The following is an 18,522-nucleotide window of genomic DNA, read 5'->3' on the forward strand; positions in this document are numbered from 1 at the left end:
TTAACATTTATAAAAAATATATATGGATTAAATTAGTTAGGTTTTGAATATTCCCGAGGCATTGAATTACTATCTCCAGTCTCCACATTCACTCGATTTATTGAAAACATTCAATGCACGAAACGAAAAGTTTTAAATATTCCACGTCTTTCTTAGTGGAATTTTGACTTAGATCGATCATATATTATCACTGGGTTGGCGGGTATTTCTTTGCAATTGAACCACAAAACAGATCGAGGACACCATCCAAGAAAGAAGAAAAAAAACCAAGAATTCTTCCATTGCTTAAATGAAGTAATACAGGAACATGTAAGTAATATAATAACAAAAAAATTTATTCATCTTTACAAGAAATTAAAAAATGGGGGAGAGGACGATGCCTCGGATACCAACTGGAAAATAATGGATTGCTGATATTATCTCTATTAAATGGCTCATTTCTTGGTACTGAGATATCTTTTGATCTTAATCATCCATATATGTCCGGAGTAAGCTCTCTCAATATTCGATCCTTCAGTGTTTTACGCTTACGGCCATTCGAGCTTCTTCGGGTTTCATCAATTTCGTGAACTGTGAGGTTTTCAGCTCTAATTCTTTCCATTCCATGTCTGGTTTGCTCCCTTCTACTATCCCAGTTCCCGCATACAATATAGCACCAATGTCCTAGCATATTTCAATGCAAATTTATTTAGTTTCATCGATAAAGTCGCGACGTTTTTTTATTAATTTAATTCATATGTGCTAAGGTAATGCTAATATATATTACCTTGCCAACCAAGGCTGATCTGATTCCAACAGCAAACTCACTCTCTGCACCACCAAACCACCCCACAGGGCCAGCATAGTATCCTCGGTCGAATGATTCTGCATCATTGATTAATATCAAATGCATCAGTGTCATCTATATCAATTCGCAGAGCTAAAATGATGGTAAGAAATTCGAATTATGCCTTATAAGGCCAGCTGAGTAGTGTGTGCTTACCGGTTTCGATTATAAATACTCGGGCGTCTTCCATAGGCTGCCCACAAACAGCTGGAGTTGGATGAAGAGATGACAAGATCTTGAACTGGAAAAAATTTAGATATTTAATCTCCGCTATATATATATATATATATATATATATATATATATATGATTCCAAGGAACAAAGTTAAATACAGTAAGCAGGAACCTATGTATATATATACCTCATCATCTTCTTTATTCGAGTGTGCCAGTGAGTTTAGCGTAAAGATGTTGAACTCGTGGGAGTTTCCTTAGAGCTTTGTTTGGTTCGACAATTGTGCTCGAACATATAGCCTAAAGACGTTCAAGAATTATCATGTTAGAAATCAAACAATAATTTACCAACTCTAAAAATGAATCCAAATATTGCTTTAATCAGTAAATAAATGATGGATTAATATAAGCTAAACTTACTTCGAGTTTTCTTCTGATACTTTCTCGTACTACTGCAAATTCATGGTGATCTTTAGGACTGCAAATGAATCACCAAACAGAATGATGCTGTTCAGAACATTAAGAATTGAAGTGATACGATAACGTTTTAATAATTAGATAACTAGTTAATTACGTACCTTGAAAGTAAATCGCGTCCTATCTCTATATCTAGAGCCTCTGACGTCCCTCTAGCTCGTGTAGCGGCCAATGCATCGCTGGTGACACTCAGCTGTTCTCGGTAAAATAGTCGTTCGGGCTAATCCGCAATATATACAAAAGGATATCAAAATATTGCAAGACAACAAATTCAAGGTGCCAAATAATAATAAGACCTGAAAATTTATACTCACAGTGTTACCGATGAAAGCAGGTGCTTCTGGAGGTTGGAGACAAAATTGGTAGGAATTAACTCCTTCAGCCTGTAAGGCTTCCAACCACATTAAGGGGTCGACTTCTGCATTTGTATGTACTCGGCTGCTACGTGCAAGTACAACCTGCATGTATACACACATACATGTATATAAAGTTCTCAATTAGTAACCATTCGTGAATTTATGTCACGGACCACAAACTGACTAGGAGGATCTTGCTAGATTAGAACCTTGGTTAGAGCGGAATCTTTGCTTTTAATGGAGTCCAAGGCTTTGTTGACAGCTAATTCCCAAGATATTTGGTTGGGAACGTGAGTTTGATCGAGCAAAATAGGTTGTTCAGAAGAATTATTGTTGAATTTGATGGCACTTGAAAGCTGCCACATGGTGGCCTCGAGTGCAGCAACTGCTTGTTCGTATGTGGTGGAAAGGCGGTTGTCCCATGCAACGGTTGCAGCGATCATCGATTTTCCCTCAAACTCATCAAATTCAATCTGAGGGACCATGAAATAGAAAGAAGCAAAGTCTTGCCATTCGGGAGATATGTTAGCTCTTGCATCAAAACGCATTCCACCATAAGCACGGATCAGTGGAGAGCTTTTAGATAAGAACCTGATCAAAACCATATATGTTAATTATTTTGTTGGAATATTTAGCATCTCGAAAATGTGATGGATTCGAACATACCTTTTGATGGAATGCCAATCATTCAAAGAGAATGCATCGAGATGGCGAAATGAAACAGCTGAACCGAATCCAGCAACACTAACTAACTTTTCTTCATCGTTATTATGAAGACCGGCCGGAACGACGGACGATTCGCGGCCAGAATAATAGCTGCGAGGGAGCACGGGATCCATGCTCTGAGAACGAAGCCAATCCAGTGCCTCGATGTGCTCGTCAATCGGCACCTTTTACAAAAATCATATCGAACATTTATAATTACATTCAGAGAAATTATATACATTGAACTCAGTTTCAAGAATAACAGTACTAATATAGTATGTTGCATGTGTATGAGTATTGATTTAACAAATTATATTTTGCGCATGATATCTTGTTTTTGTTTTATTCTCTCCAAAAATAATAAAAGCATAGAAAGTTTTGATTCTGAATCACTCTCTTTTATTCTTCTTCATTTCGTATGAAACACAGTATGATTTTTATATATCAAACACGGGCAGAGAATAGAATCATAGATAGAGAAACATATATATATTAAATTTTATATTCAAATACATAGATTAAAGAATTCGCAGATTCATTAAAAAATCTATATGCATGAGTGATGCGTCTGCTTGTGTGTACTTATTGAATTGCTCATATTAATTCACAAAATATGTTTGTTTTGAACTGGAAACATTTTGAATACGATATTGCCAGTAGATTAATCAAAACTTGAACGTGCCGAGATTGTTCGATTTATATTCCAAGCCAAAGGCACGTGATAAATTTAAATTCTGATCAAAAGTTTCTTTGAACGGATAAAAATACTTTACATGAATCCAATCGTGGAAACATAACAAAGAAAAATATATATTTCTGATTTTTGTATGATAAAACATGCACGGAATATACCTCGAGACGAATAATCCCTGATTCAAGTTGTGATGGGTTCGACTTCAAGTCGTAAATGGCTGAGTTGAGACGATCAGCAGCCGAAGCTGGTGTTGGTGCTATTGGAAATGTTTTGGTCTCAATGGTACCAACTGGTGCTCTAGGATCTTCACTTTGGCAACCATTCATGGATAGCGAAGATACCTCCTTATATTTCTATGAACATTCAAAGAAAATATTAGCGCGTGTGCGCGCACACACACATATATATATAATATCTAGAAAACAAGAAATATTTAATTTCTTCAGCCAAGTTTGCATTCTTACATTATTCGCGAAATGAACCGAATGTTTGGCATGTGCTACCGGGGACGAAAAGTAGGTCCGTTTCTTGGATTTGATGATGGAAGAACGGGCAATGCAATGGTACCAGTTAGGTATTGCTGCCATTTTTGCTATATTATGTGCAAGATTGTGTGATCTTGTTCTGTTTTACGTACCTTGTGTTTTTTCTGTTGTCTTGAGATATTTGTACGTAGGAGATATATATATATATATAGTAGCACAACAAGCTCGAAGTCCAATTTAATGGTTTAGAAAATAAAGATTTTTTGACTGTCTTTTGTTTAATATTCATATTTTTTCTCGGACTCACCATATGCCGCCTAGGAGGAAATTACTTGCATCATTTTTATTTTTACTTTGACCAAATTGTTTCAGTCATTCCCAATCATATCGTTTTGATTACTCTTTGAATTAACTGTGTGTGTATCAAAATTTAAATTTTACTGCTTCCGTTGAATATGTTACTCGACAATATTTTAATGGAAAATAACGTTTTTTGTCCATCCAGTTTTCGTATTTTGAGTTTCGATATACTAAGTTTTCAAAGTTTGATTTAAACTTAATTGCACTAACTTTAAATTATTTTTTTCGCTTTCACTCTTGTTTTATCGGAGTGCTGATGTGACACTAAAAAATATTGACATGATATTGAAATTACTGGTTTATCCAATGTTATGTCAATAACTAGATCAAAATAATCGAAAATTAAAACTGTGAAAAGACTCAACGCTTGATGAAGTATTTATTCAAAAAGTCGACCTATAATAGTCGATATATACAAACTCAATTGATTTGTTGTTTATATATTTTTATTTTTTTAAAAAAAAGTTATTTCTCGATGGACTTAATAAGTCGTCAATTTCACACGATCTATTTCTAAAAAAAGAAAAAAAGAGAAAGAATGATAGCAGTCAATTTTTTGTTGGAATAACTTGGTTGGTAGGACCAAAAGCAATAAAAGAGCTTAAACATGCATGAGGGGTCTTTCTTTAGACTAATGGTCTACGTACTTGATTATATATTATGCCGTTTGTGCTACGTTTTTGTTAATTTTATTTTCATTTTTGTAATAATAATAATAATATTATTATTTAGCCGAGAGATGGCGTTTAAGGCGTTTATGGGTGATTTTTTATGAATTTATGTTTCTGAGGTGGACCTCGGTAAAATCCTATGTTGTTTAATTTTTTTGGTATATCTTTAATAAATCTTTTTATGTTTTGTAAAAGTTCCAAATAAAAACCTTGTATCTTTTTCTTAGCTCAAGTTTGAGTCAAAAATGAACTGAACACACCAATTAGGACATACGTAACTAATATTATTCAATTTGGTACTGTACCGAATAAAACAATTCATAAAAAGAGTCAACAAAAGACAACATCGTATCAGGACTTCCTCCCACTCAGGTAAGTCAAAACATGCGTATTTGGAGGGGAAGAAATAGATAAAAGTTGATCTATACAAATTTGATTTTTGAAAAAAATAAAATCAAAAGAACTACTTTTTTGTTAAAATAGCTCTATTGTTTCTTTTTATTTTTCTTTTTTCTTTTTTTGGTCAACCAAATTGAGGTCATTTTTTCACTTAAGTTTCAACAGATTCGTCGATCCAAAAGTTGATTTTTGACCATTTTTATTTTATTATTAAGTGAATTAAATTATATTCCGATTTTTTTAAATGCAACAATGTTATATTGGTATATCAAAGCTCTATATTTTAATACTATATATATAATTTGATTTTCATTAAAAAAAAATAATGTGTTTTTACATGTATATTTAATATATCAATACGGAAAAATGTGCGTATTATTCCATTTGCAGTTGTGTTTGTCGAGGACAAGTGATGAGATTGAATTTTTTTCCCAAAATCACGGCCACCGGGTACGGGTCAATATTTTCGTTTCATTTTTCTAAAATAAAATATATATAAATTTTATTTTATTTTGATTTTTCCCCCCAAAAAAATACCTAGATCTTGAATTATACTATGTTGATATGTACAATTATCCCATTTTATTTATTTATTTTAGCTTTAAAACATATGGTAGACAGTATAAAGTACTGTATACATGATGTAACATTTACGTAAAGCAAAGACATTTACTTAAGACAACAAAATCAAATCTACCCATTATTACTCAATTAGTTTATCAATTCACAATAGTGACACCATAACTAAAATATGTTTCATGTAAGAATACATATATTAATTTTTTTAAAAAAAAAAAAAATTCAAATCCAATTAAATTAATGATTTCACATTATATGGCACACCATCAAATTAATACATTTTCCCATTATATTATTGGAGTCAATTTGACTAATTATAAAGGGGATTGAACCATATCAAGTGTATCACACTCATTCGACTAAATCTTTACTTTTCTGAATAAATTAATTGATTTTTCTTAATGAAAAAAATATATATATAAAAAAAAAGTTAAATGTTAGCAGACATTATTTACAAGACAGGTTGGGTGTGCTATAAATTAGAGCTTCCACATTTGAAAAGTCATTGCCGATGTGCGGTCAATAATTAGAAAATACCACGAAGCATGCTGAAATGACTCGGGTAATATTTTAATTTAAACTTTTATGTCTTTCACCGTGTGTAGTTTCATTTATGCAACCTTCTCGCTAACGACGTTCAAAAATTGCCATTTTGTAATGCTTCAATAACCATACATAGACTATGGACCTAAGGCAAGCATCCATTGTTGATTGAACCCTAATGGACCTAAAATTTGGTTGAGTAGGCAATTTATGTAGCCTTCTCGCTAACGATGTTCAAAAGTTGCCATTTTGCATTCTTTTTTCATATGCGAACGTTCATCGCAGAAACAAACGGGTACACCGCGAAGGAACTCCTGACATCTTTGTATTCCATAGGAAAGAGCATATAACATCCACACAATTCAACCTCGAGTTTAAAACAGAATCACAAAAAACATTCAATGTCATAAGATTCTTCTCTACATTTATACACCGTACATGTCTACAATACCAAATGTTGGATCTTGATAAACAAAAAAAAAATAGAGCAAACAATCCATAAACCTATAAGAACCTTTAGCAGAACTAGATGTGGATTATCTTTGGCTTTAAATGTACCACGCCATCAAAAGAGAGTAAAATACCCAGCCTAAAAGAATTTCAGATTGGCACATGTATGCTCAGAATTTACAAGTTACAACAAAGCAAAACCGCATAAAAATTATGCCTAATATTCCTCATCCAAGTCAACCCCTTGAATTTTTTGTCGCCTTTTATCAAAAACAGCTCTGAAAGCCTCGCGCTCAGCGCGTAATTGGTCTTGGAATATTTTTGGTCTCTTTGATCCAACAGTTCTTTGAGCGAGCTTATCTTCCTCTGGCAGCGGATTTGACTTCTGCAACCACGAGTCAAAACAGATCAGTTAAAGCCTTCAGAGGAGCATACTTTTACTTAGACCTTGCGGCAATATCAGCAAGGCCATGGTGCAACTCAGTCGAGTTCAAGTGGGGCTAAATGTTAGTACACATTTATCGACCTCAAATATGTATTTTACAAAACAATCAGGTAGAATGGAAAGCTATACAATAAACAAGATGAGCAGGAATCACACCAAGTTGTAACCAGAACCAGGACCGATTACTAAGGATACATTTGCTGTTTTTGCAGCACCTATTGAAAAACCAATACTGCCAACCTGAAGAGACCATAATCCAAAAATATCAGAACATAAAAATGTTCACAATAAAGCTGATCATCTAACTTATCGAAGACAAACAATGGAAGTTCAAGATTCCGAACTAGTATTAAGTTTGTTACACCTTATAAAAAACTCCTAGTTTTATTAATTGAGTATAGAAGCCCTCAAAATTTATTTTGGAGCTCATGTGCATCCACCTTAAAAGTCTTACAAAACCCTGAAACATCTTCAAGTGTTGCTTAACACCAAAGTTTAAAGTTTAATTTGAAACGCACTCCAGATGACTTATCTAACTAATGAAAAAGACAGCAGTTGTTTACCTGATCAGCCCAACATACAGATTTACCTCGGTTGCTGTATGATTTAGTTAAACCAGAGAGAGCACTCAAATTTACCCTGGTTACTTCAGCTTTTTGCACATCATCCTCGTCCAAATCATTTGACCATTTGCTCTTTCCCAATTCTGTCACAACCTCTATCTGATATCGTTCGACAGCATCCAACTTCTGCTCGTCTTTTGATGTTCCTAATTTTTTTAAAAAATAACATACTAAATTATACAAAACATGGATTCTTTCAAACTAGCACACAAAAAAATCTCAATAACCGTCACCAGCCCAAAATCCTTATTTTTTTGATAAGAAAGGATGTAGATTGATGATAAAATGTATCTTTAGCAAACAAGACATCCTTCTAAAATAATTGTAAATGATTCACTGTCATCCTGTCTATGATCAGGACAAATGCTACTAAGGATTCAAACACAAATGAGTTGTCACCCAGTTAACAAGAAATAATAGGTTAGTTGAACAAGGTGTACATGTTTTTTGCTCAATAACTTCCCATTAAATTATGAACTAACAATACGATAAGTCTAACATCTACAGGTGACCAAAGAGACTTACTATCTAAAATCAAACCAAACTCCACTATTGTTTTTATTTTTTACTTTCCCATCCATTTGACGCCATCAAGATGTGAAATAACCTCTAGGATACTATCAGCTAGAAGTACAATCTGCTTGTTACGATGGTAGTTTGAGAGAATAAAGTGATGTAATTGTTACAGCGATAAAGACAGTGATGGATTGCATGGATAATATAACTCTATGATAAAACTGCTATCTGAGAATACAGATCTTTAGATTGAGCAATTGCATCATAAATCGCAGTCCAGATATTTTTCAGCCATTGTCTTTCATGCATGTTGATACTCGATACCAAGGGACTAGATATAGACCTATAATTGAAAACCAAGAAAATAAGTGAACTCAAGTAATACCATTGGCAGCTAGATTACCTTTAGAAAGTTCTGTGTTTTCAGCACTTGCATCTTCTGAACCAGGGAGGCCCCCGATATGATCTCCATCTTCTGTATCCATGTCAACCTAAGGAAATTTAGGTGATTTCCATAAACATTATTTCCCAGAATGATAGAATAGCAAAGATCTTGGCTTAACGAAGAATAAACCAACATCATTGGTTGAACTTTTAACGCTATAAAAGATGAAAAAAGGAACCCAACAGCAATGTGCGCAGTGAAATTACCTCTTGAATCCCGTTTTCCTCCAAATCATCTCCATGGATTAAAGACTGAAATATAATCAAATAGTGAACGTCAAGGTTAAAATTCACAGAAATGCAAATATCTTCAGTCTAGACAAATTATTGTGAAGCGAACTCTTGGTGCAAAAGGGGAAAACTAAAGTATTAATATTTAATACCATGACGTCTAGCTTCAGGTATAAGGACGGTGCCTCCTCCCATTGCTTAGCCATATTTTGTATGTCATTTTGAGTGAAACCATGAACATTTCTTGCAGCACAGCCCTGAGACCCACATTGAAATAGAATTTCCATTAAAGAACACTAGCAGTACAATAAATTTTCGACTTCCACCTGATGGAAGGTTCCAACTTCCATGGCAATTACAAACAAGGGAAAAGAACGGGGAGTGGTTTGGTAAAGTCAACCCACAACTAAAAGAACAGACACTCAACAGAACAAAACTACATTTCTAATCTGATGCACAGCACTTCTTCTTACAACACAATGTATATAGTAAGCTAGCCCAGAGTAATTTCATGTAATATTAGGTAAACCCTCTCTCTCTGATTTCACAAAGCATATTTATCCCATCATTTTACCTTACCAGTGGATCTAACGCACTATATAACAAACAAATAACTCGAATAAATAACCATGAAGAGCTACATGAGAAAGTAACAAAATCCAATCAAGAAACTGACCGCCGGATCTTTGTATGCGGCTTCTAGTAAGTAAACCTCGTAACCAGATCTCTGCAATTAAGAATTTAAACATTTTAAGCAGGAAATGATTGTAAAATATCATGTCCCACAAATGATCGCAAAAGTACAAAAATATAACACAGATACACGGGATGAATAGAAAAGCACAACTAGCAACAGGAGAAAGGCACAATATTTCAAGTAGAGCCAACCAGAATGTCCGAAAAGAAAATGCAACAATCATCTTTCAGAAAGGTTTTACATGTGATAATCAAATTGTATCCAGAAAATGTGCATAAAACCTTTAGATATGTTTCCATTTCCATATATTGCTGTAGGACGATCAAGATATTAAAGTAATACATCAATTAATTCAGTTCGGTAACTCAAACCAAATTGCCAAAGGAATAAACATCACTCCCCATGTTACTTTTTAAACTGCAAATTCGAGTTGACTAGTAAATAGAGTTGGTTTTTTCGAAATTATATCATGTATTCCTTGTGTTAATGCCAAGTCATACCGATATATATAAAACCCTCACACAGCTCACATTGAATTCATTCAAATTTAAATCATGTAACCCAGATGTCTCTGAACCTTTTGTCCTTTTAAATCAATAACAAAACAAGAAAAAAGGACAGTGGAGAGAGCCATCATATGTAATAAAACAACAATGGATCCTAGCTATAAGAAACATATCCGAGATCGTAGATTTGGCATGACCTTAAAGTTTGGTGAAAATTACGAGGCTGTTTAGTGTTGATAAAAAAGTTATAATAAATTTTACAAAGAAACACTACCATATGGAGTGGTGGGGATGTAGGTGAAGCGGTTAACAATTTTTTAACCCACCACTAAACCCGAACTTGACAGTTACTAAAACTTTGAAATTGTCTGTACTACTGAAAATAGCAAGACTGGAGACCAGTCAAATGGGTTGTTTCGCAAACAATGGAAAAGCCAGGAATATGTTCATAGGAACAAACTGTAAAAAGAAATTATACGCCCATAGTTTATCTACAAAATAAATTAACAGAGTATGATTAAAACAGTGTTCTTTCCATAAAATAAAACTAAAACAATTGTATGATGAATCTGATGACAATGCAGTATGCGTCGAACATTCACAAAACAAATATTTCACCCCCATCAAATTTACCAAGAACAATCATCTTGCATGAATTCTTCCCTATGCCTACAGGTGTAAACTTGGTCAGGGAAAGGAATTGCAAAAATTTGAAATATATTATGTGCATTTAATGACACTTTGTTTTTGCAAATTCATCCAATAAAATTAAATGTAAATGAAAAAAGGAATGTATCATCGATATTATCAATGATATGGTGTGAGAAAAATGTTCATGTAAGACGGAAGTAAGTTTCTGCTGCTTTCTGCTTACATGCAGATGACTTTGCTGAGTTTCTCTAGAGGATGATAAATTATCAAAAAGGTGGAACAACTACTGTTCTAAAGGAGTATAGGTACTTTTATGTCCCATATATACTTTTAAGTCATCCTAACGATATCAGCACTAGGTCAAACATAAGATGATGAAACAACCCTGGAACAATGAAGTTGAAATATAGGCCATCTTTTGATTATCTTTCATAAATTGCCTGGCTGTAACAAATCATAATAAAATTCTCAACTGCATAAGATTTAGCTTGTAAGTTGTAACTATACACTAAACTTGATTGAAGGTCTCAAATTCTGAAAGCCATGACATTGAATATACATATGAAAAAGCCTTTATACAATCACCAGAAACCACACAATGGATCTGCCAACACTATTCAGACAAAATATATCAATAAAATATGATGGTAATACATCATCTCAATCTGATTAGTTCACTTTGCAAGCTGGTTTTGTTTAAATAAGATAAGGTGAGCTGGTTCTCCTTAAATAAGATAAGGTGATGGCTAATGGCTATTGATTTCATAATTATAAGCAACATAATTACTTTTAGTCGAATCCAAGGATTAAACCAATACTTCCCCAAACATATGTCATTTTATTCTGTAAATTTAAAAATGGGGCATGTTCCATCCAATCAAATGCCAACGGTCGGATATAACAGGTTTAAATTAATGGAAACAAGGGAGTGTCCAAGAAATAATCCAAGACATTAGACGGAAAAAAATGGAAAGGATCACCTTTAAATGCATTGAAGACATGAACCACAGAACAGAAAACTTAAAAACCCGTTATTCGGGAATATTCAGATAATGACACAGTTAATACATGGAATGTATGCAAGGTTTCTCTTTGAATATGAGGGTTTGTTCACAGAAGTTCACAGACTACCGTAATCAGAATTACAAAATATTTATAAATCTGTCATTGAAATAATGTAATGAAAATCACGGTGAACTGAGAAGCAGGTAGGAAAGGGTTATTCAAAGTTCTTGTAACAAGCATGGGAGTACCACAAAAATTTGAATTCCATAGTTGTTCCAAATTTTCATAATCGTAAGTTCAAAAACTGGAAAAGCACAACATTTAAGAATCGCTATAGAAGTTATAAAGAATTTCAAGAAAAATAATTATCATTATTTTAACGGTGTTATTTAGTTCAACTTCGCATTCTACACAGATCAAGGGATCTCATAGATGGCAAGTCATCTACAATACAAGCAAAGAGGCAGAAACAAGTCAAAAAGACTAATAACCATACATGGACAGCCGTAAGATTGGAGAAAAATCTCTTCTCACACTATTCATTCAATATTTTTTTAGTAGCTTTGTAAGTATGACGTCGAGACACCCGTTAAACCATAACAAACTTAACTTGCTACATAAAATCCACAAAATAAGACCAAGAGACAATGGACCTCTAAGTTTTCCCAGAAAAGAGAGCAGCACACATTGAGAGACCAAAGTTCAGAGAATGATGATACCTTTCCAGTTGCCCAAAATTGAGCAAAATCAGCTACCCGCAGATTGCGGTCATCCACTAAGATGAAGCACAAATAGCAGCAAGAAATGGATCAATTGCCAAATAAACTGCATCTGTAGTTAGTCAAACTGAAGCAGCGCAAAGGCACTGCAGGACCATTTAAGCTATAAGAAGACTATGCCTTTCAACTATTTCTGTTTATAACTATCCTATGGTGAAAGAAAATACTTAACAAGTCCAAATTGAAATTTTTCAAGATACACATCATGAATGAGTCGACAGAATTGTGGGATGCAAACTGACATCACCAAAATTTCAAAGCTACAACCAGCAGCATAAGAAACACCAACATTACTTTTGCTACTCAGACAAGGTGAAAACCGAAATGAAAGTAAAGTTTAAAATAAATTGCACATCATTGCATCAAAGAAACATAACCCACCAGTGCTTGTGATGTAAATGTTATCAAAAAATGGACATTAAAAGCAAGAAAACAAGGAAAATCGTGTTTTGAAAATAACTTGTGCTCTGCATAGCAAAGTCATACCAATTACAAAGGAGAAAACCCCTTCATCAAGGGTCTTTTTAAATGCCTTCAGCATGCTTGACCGATAAGCCTGATTGACAGACACAATGTTATAGCAAGAATAATAAATGCAATGATAACAGTTAAGGAGAGGATATCAAGGTACTAAATCCATATTCATAGTAAATATTTCACAAAAATTTCTCGAGTTCACGAGATTGAAAATTAATTTAACAGGCTAAAGGAGCATTTCTAATTAATTGCATGCCTACAACTTATAAAACTGTGTGCTCACAGCACAACCCTTTGAACTTAGGGTGTTTCATTAAATAATATAGGCTACAAGATGAATAACATAAAATCAAATGCTTATTCTCGGTGTACACTTCCTTGCTAGAAGCTTTCTATCTTTTGCAACTACTTAAGAGAATTGTGCTAATCACATTCATCTCACTCAAATACAAAACAACTAGGATTAATCCAAGTTCCAATTCAAATTAGACCCGATGGGAAAATTTCAATTTTACACCAACCAAAGGATGTCTAAATAATTCCTTCAGCATTCACTTATTTTCAGAAAACATGCTCTTCCCGAGTAAGGTCACAGTACAACAGCAACCACTTCGAGTTATCACAGCAGAATCAACTTCACGAGAAATCCTGGCCCCTTTTGGCTACTAAATTACCTATTTCTAATTTTTTACATCATATAGATATGGCTTACCAGAATTTGATTAACAATACCATAAGATCCATTTTACTTCCAACACATTACCTTGTAGTAGTAGTAGTCATATATCACAACTGTCCTTAATCTCAAAGACAAAAGTTACGGTTGCATGCAATTAAGGTTATGTGCACCATCAATAAAATGAATATCATAAAGTCGTATGTGTAACTAAATTCTTGAATTGATTTTGTCACCTCTTCCATCTCGGGTTCGTAACAGTATTCCATGACCTTCTTAGCTGATTTTTTCCCCCGAACTGAAAAATTAGATTTTGAACCCTCGCTCTCTTCAACCTATACACAGACAAATTCATTTACATATCATTGACGCATACTTGTCCTAGTTACACGTTAAGACATGAAAACACCTTTTCAACTTCAATCATGAAATAATCATCCATGGAGTGAATCCGTGGAGCACTGCCACCATTTTCAATCTCGAGATCGCGTAACATCTTTGCCAGATAGCTCTTGCCACTGCCTGAGCATAATATATTTGCAAATACTCTTAGCAGATAACAAAACATCGTGTATGCAAAGCCATTAGAATCATCAGAAATCTCATTCACATGTTCAGATTACAAGCTAAACTCCAGTTCATGGACAACCCACCAACCACACACACGCGGCAGTTAATTTAGAGACCTTTTCAGTGGCAAACAACATGAATAAAAAAAAGAAAATATAGAGTTCAGTATAAATTTAAAATAATCAAAGGTTAATTTATATGGTAAATATATTTGCTAGAAAAGGAGAATAAACATATGAATAAAACCTGGAAGCCCTCGCAGAATTATGACGATGTGATCTGGACGGCTACTGCGATGTGGCTTCTTTAAAATGTGCGAGGCATCCAAAGATTTGGGCTTCTCTGAGAAGAGATGATGTGATGGAATATCTTCACTTTCTATCATATACATCTTGGATGGTGCCATCCGAAAGGCTTGAATTTCCTGAATAGCGTAATTATAAAATATACATTAAGATCTACAAATAACTTTCCAACTGTAATGAATAATCAAACTAGCAAAAATAAGATATATAGCACTCATAAACCTATGAACTTTCTTTAATTACTTCCAGGACACCGCTAAAGAAGCAGTCCATGGCCATGTATTTGAACCTATAAACTAAAGAAACTCATATTTCTCAGGTTCCATCTGAATCCCAGATAAAGCCTTTAGGATATGCTTTGTTTAGTTTGTTCAATACATAAGACCAAGTAATTCACAACCTCAACATTCCATCCAACTGTAAACTTGATCAAATCATGTGTTCATGGGTCAAGCTATCTCAAATTCTATCTGAAAAATGATGCAACTATGTCATATATAATTTGTCTTGCAAAAATTATGCAATGGAAGATATACAATAATAAAAACAATAGAAAAAACCAAACAATCAATCGGATAGATAAGATTTTTAGAAAGAAAATTGTAGTCTTACATATAAATACATCTTTATTTATAATAGTTCTAAAGGTATTGTCAGCACTTAGTCAGTCCTCACAGTGATAAAGTTAGGGTGTAGAAAAGGCTAGATAGTCCCATATGGTTTTCTCCTCCGCGTAATTGTTATTTATACTCACGCGTACAATATGACCCAAACACACGATGTAACTATTTGTTGACCGCCTCATCTCGGGACTTACTTCCACAGGTCCCTCTATTGCCTTAGTTCTGTTTTTCTTTTTCATAAGCATAAAGATAAAAACATGTCCACAAATAGCAAGTGCTACCATTATGTATCCATTATCCAAATTCTACAAAGGGAAGATCTTTCTTAATGCAAAAATCTTCTCGCCACTTCTTATCCACACTTACTTCCATATAGACAATATTGTTAACATGATTCTAAAGTATTCCTTATTAATTGATGATCTAATAAATGATAAAAGCCGTACACAAAAACTTATACAAAAAAGAAATTGGTCTCAAAAAAATTCCACTGTTATTACTGTTAGTTAACAAATATATTTGAATCCATGCACGTTCTACTAAAGGGATGAATTCATTTGTTCTTTCTGTACGTATACAGGCAAACCAGGAAAAATGAAAGTAGCGGGGGGGGGGGTGTTTCCAAACTTAACAAATGATTGTAATCTTAGGTTATATTCTGAAAGCTGTATTCAAGTAATGAAGGAAGAACTTGCAGTCAAACCTGTTTGGTAGATCTAGCCAAAATTTTGAATGTATCCATTCCAATTACGTTTGGACTATTTTTTAGCAATGTAAGTTTCTTGCAATCAAACAATTAAACCGCTCTTTTCTAATACTAGTGCACTTAGAATTGGTACAAAAATATTTTGCCTTTTTTAGTCGAGTTCATTTTTTATCATCTAAGCATTCCTCCTGCACAATCTTGGGTTTGTCGGTATCATTTCTAATATAACCTATATATTACTGATACACATTCGCCTTTTATCATCCATAAGGGACAGCAGATCAGAACTTTAGCTAGCAGCATACCTCAGTGTAATAACCACCTGAATTTGGATTAGCTTTTCTTGAATATTCATTAGCTTCAGATGAGATACCTACAGAAACTACCGGATAAGGTGCCCGCAAAGAGGATGCAGACTCAGCTGGAACTGGAATCAGGGAGCTACCACCGGATGCAGATGATGTGACACCTGGCTTCAACAATTTCAACCCAGGAAGTTCTACTCGGAGTGGCGGTGGCGGTGACATTGGAAGTGGAGGCTGCCCATTATTCCCCGGTGATAGCTTCAACTGACCCATGTTCTCATTTGGACCAGATAAACTATAGTACTTAGGCTGCCCATTATGACCCGGTGATGGCTTCAACGACTGTGAGATGCATTTGCTAAACTCTGGCTGGCTTTTGGTTGGAAAATTAATTCTCTCTTGTGGAGTCGGTAAAGTATTATGTATGTGTGTTTGAAGAACTCCACGGGCCTGATCAAGATTTTTATAACCATCAGCCCTGTCACTATTATTCTCACACACTTGATTCTGCATAAAATTATTCTCACTTCGATCATACTGCAATCGTTTTTGGTAAATATTACTTTCTTTAAAGTGACCTCTCTCGGTACCCTGGAAAAGATGGTTAAAATTGCTCATCTTCTCGAAAGTGTAAGCTGAAACTTTATTTCCCGAATCATTGCTGCTATTTAAATCGTAATTCACAGCACCATGATCGCGTATCAATTTCAATCTCCTCTCGTCTTCCCCAGGCGAGTTCATAAAAAAGCCGTTCACATAGTGACCGGGACCAGAACTGTGGCCTGAATAGTCGACTCTCATTCTCTTGGCACCAATCGCCTGTGCATCGTCATAATCTAGCATGGGTTTCAAATTTCCATAAAAACCCTCACCAACATTAGAGTTATTGCTCCATGGCCGTGGGAGAATCTGCGGCGGTGGTGCGTAAGGATTCACAGCGTGAGGGCCTTGGTGGTCAACGAAGGGATCATATGACGGAGGAGGCGGACGCATAGGGGATAGGTGACGGTGGAAGAATTGCTCTGGGTGCTGTGAAGGCGGTGGTGGCGGTCTGAAATATTGTGGCGGGGGAGGGCAAAACGGGAAGTGGGAATTTGAGCAAATGGGGCAGAGATTATATCCCATCTGCGGTCTAGAACGCCGTGAATGCTCCATAATTGAGCAGCTAATATGCTGGATCACTGCACTTTTCAAGAGTCAATTAGGGTTTCAAGAGGGAAGAAGACAATCAATCCAGATTCGTATGTCGTGCTCATTCCACGCACCAATAATATTTATAAATTAACTTTTAAAATATATTTTTATTTATGTTTGTTATCATAGCGCGTTTTTCAAAGAAAAAAACTGGGACAAATTATAAAATGCGAAAATAACTCGAGATCATGTTTCGAAAATTTTGATCAAATTGATAACAAAATATGTAGATAAATGAATTACGTGTTTTTTTCTAAACATTCGATGATTACATCATTCTATGTATTTACTTATTTCGTTGTTGGAATGATTTCATATTGACGGATATCTCTCATTCTCAACTGAACCTCATAGCACACTCAATTAATCGAGATGACGAAATCCAATTGACCTACAATTGATTAGTCTGATGACAACCTCTATATCAACTATAACTTAAGCAACTCTTCATTCTTGGTTATATGATATAGAAATGAAGTTGTTCACTGATACTGAAGGTGCTCTTTAGTCCTTAATTGATATGGAAAATAAGTGTTAGAATATATATATAAATGTTTATCTGCTTGAGAAGTTGATCGTTCATGCTTATTTGAGATAATTTGTGCATTTTTATAATGTCGATTGAACTTATTTGGGTCCTCGATTACCTTCTTTGATGTTTGGGAACCGTCTCATTTTTGTATCAACTTATTTTGACGATCGTATTTGACCTTTTTGAGATTTCGTATTGTTGTCTGAAAAATACTGATATACTTTATCTTTAACTGTAGATGCATTGAGTATTTTTTTTCATTAGAACCAACAATTATATTAACGTTGTATTAGTTCATCGGTTATGATTTTGTTTGATATTGTGGCTTGGAATTGATTAACGTTGTCCATGACTAATTTCCAATTATCAATTCTTTGTTTATGCCAAAAACTTGATATCATCATATCACACTCACATCATAAAAACTTTAATCGAAGCGTTGTTATTTTTGAATCTGGCTTTAAAAATTATTGAAACTGCCCAAAATTCAGAAATTAGATTGTTTAATTTAATATCAA

The 18,522-nt window shown here is 34.4% G+C and overlaps 1 protein-coding gene and 1 pseudogene across 1 annotated transcript; both read right to left on the reverse strand.

Moving 5' to 3' along the window:
* Positions 1-258: 258 nt before the first annotated feature.
* LOC142542336 (isochorismate synthase, chloroplastic-like) lies at positions 259-3,878 on the reverse strand (annotated as a pseudogene).
* A 2,951-nt stretch (positions 3,879-6,829) lies between these two features.
* On the reverse strand, positions 6,830-17,552 carry LOC142542338 (uncharacterized). Its single transcript, XM_075648930.1, has 13 exons — positions 16,279-17,552; positions 14,586-14,763; positions 14,179-14,291; positions 14,006-14,104; positions 13,103-13,172; positions 12,557-12,612; positions 9,655-9,705; positions 9,131-9,235; positions 8,955-8,999; positions 8,707-8,794; positions 7,728-7,933; positions 7,321-7,404; positions 6,830-7,104 (listed from the first exon to the last, which is right to left on the reverse strand). Exons 1-13 carry the CDS (start codon positions 17,431-17,433, stop codon positions 6,937-6,939), a joined length of 2,418 nt encoding a protein of 805 aa, XP_075505045.1. The 5' UTR covers positions 17,434-17,552; the 3' UTR covers positions 6,830-6,936.
* Between the last annotated feature and the right edge of the window lie 970 nt (positions 17,553-18,522).

Source organism: Primulina tabacum, chromosome 4 (assembly GCF_025594145.1).
Source record: "Primulina tabacum isolate GXHZ01 chromosome 4, ASM2559414v2, whole genome shotgun sequence".
NCBI lineage: Eukaryota > Viridiplantae > Streptophyta > Magnoliopsida > Lamiales > Gesneriaceae > Primulina > Primulina tabacum.

Coding starts and splice junctions, on each gene's coding strand:
- LOC142542338 (XM_075648930.1), bottom strand. CDS start 17,433: ATGGAGCATTCACGGCGTTCTAGACCGCAGATGGGATATAATCTCTGC. Junction 9,706..12,556: donor AATTTTGGGCAACTGGAAAG/GTATCATCATTC, acceptor TCTTAATTGCAG/AGATCTGGTTACGAGGTTTA. Junction 9,000..9,130: donor ACCTGAAGCTAGACGTCATG/GTATTAAATATT, acceptor ATTATATTTCAG/TCTTTAATCCATGGAGATGA.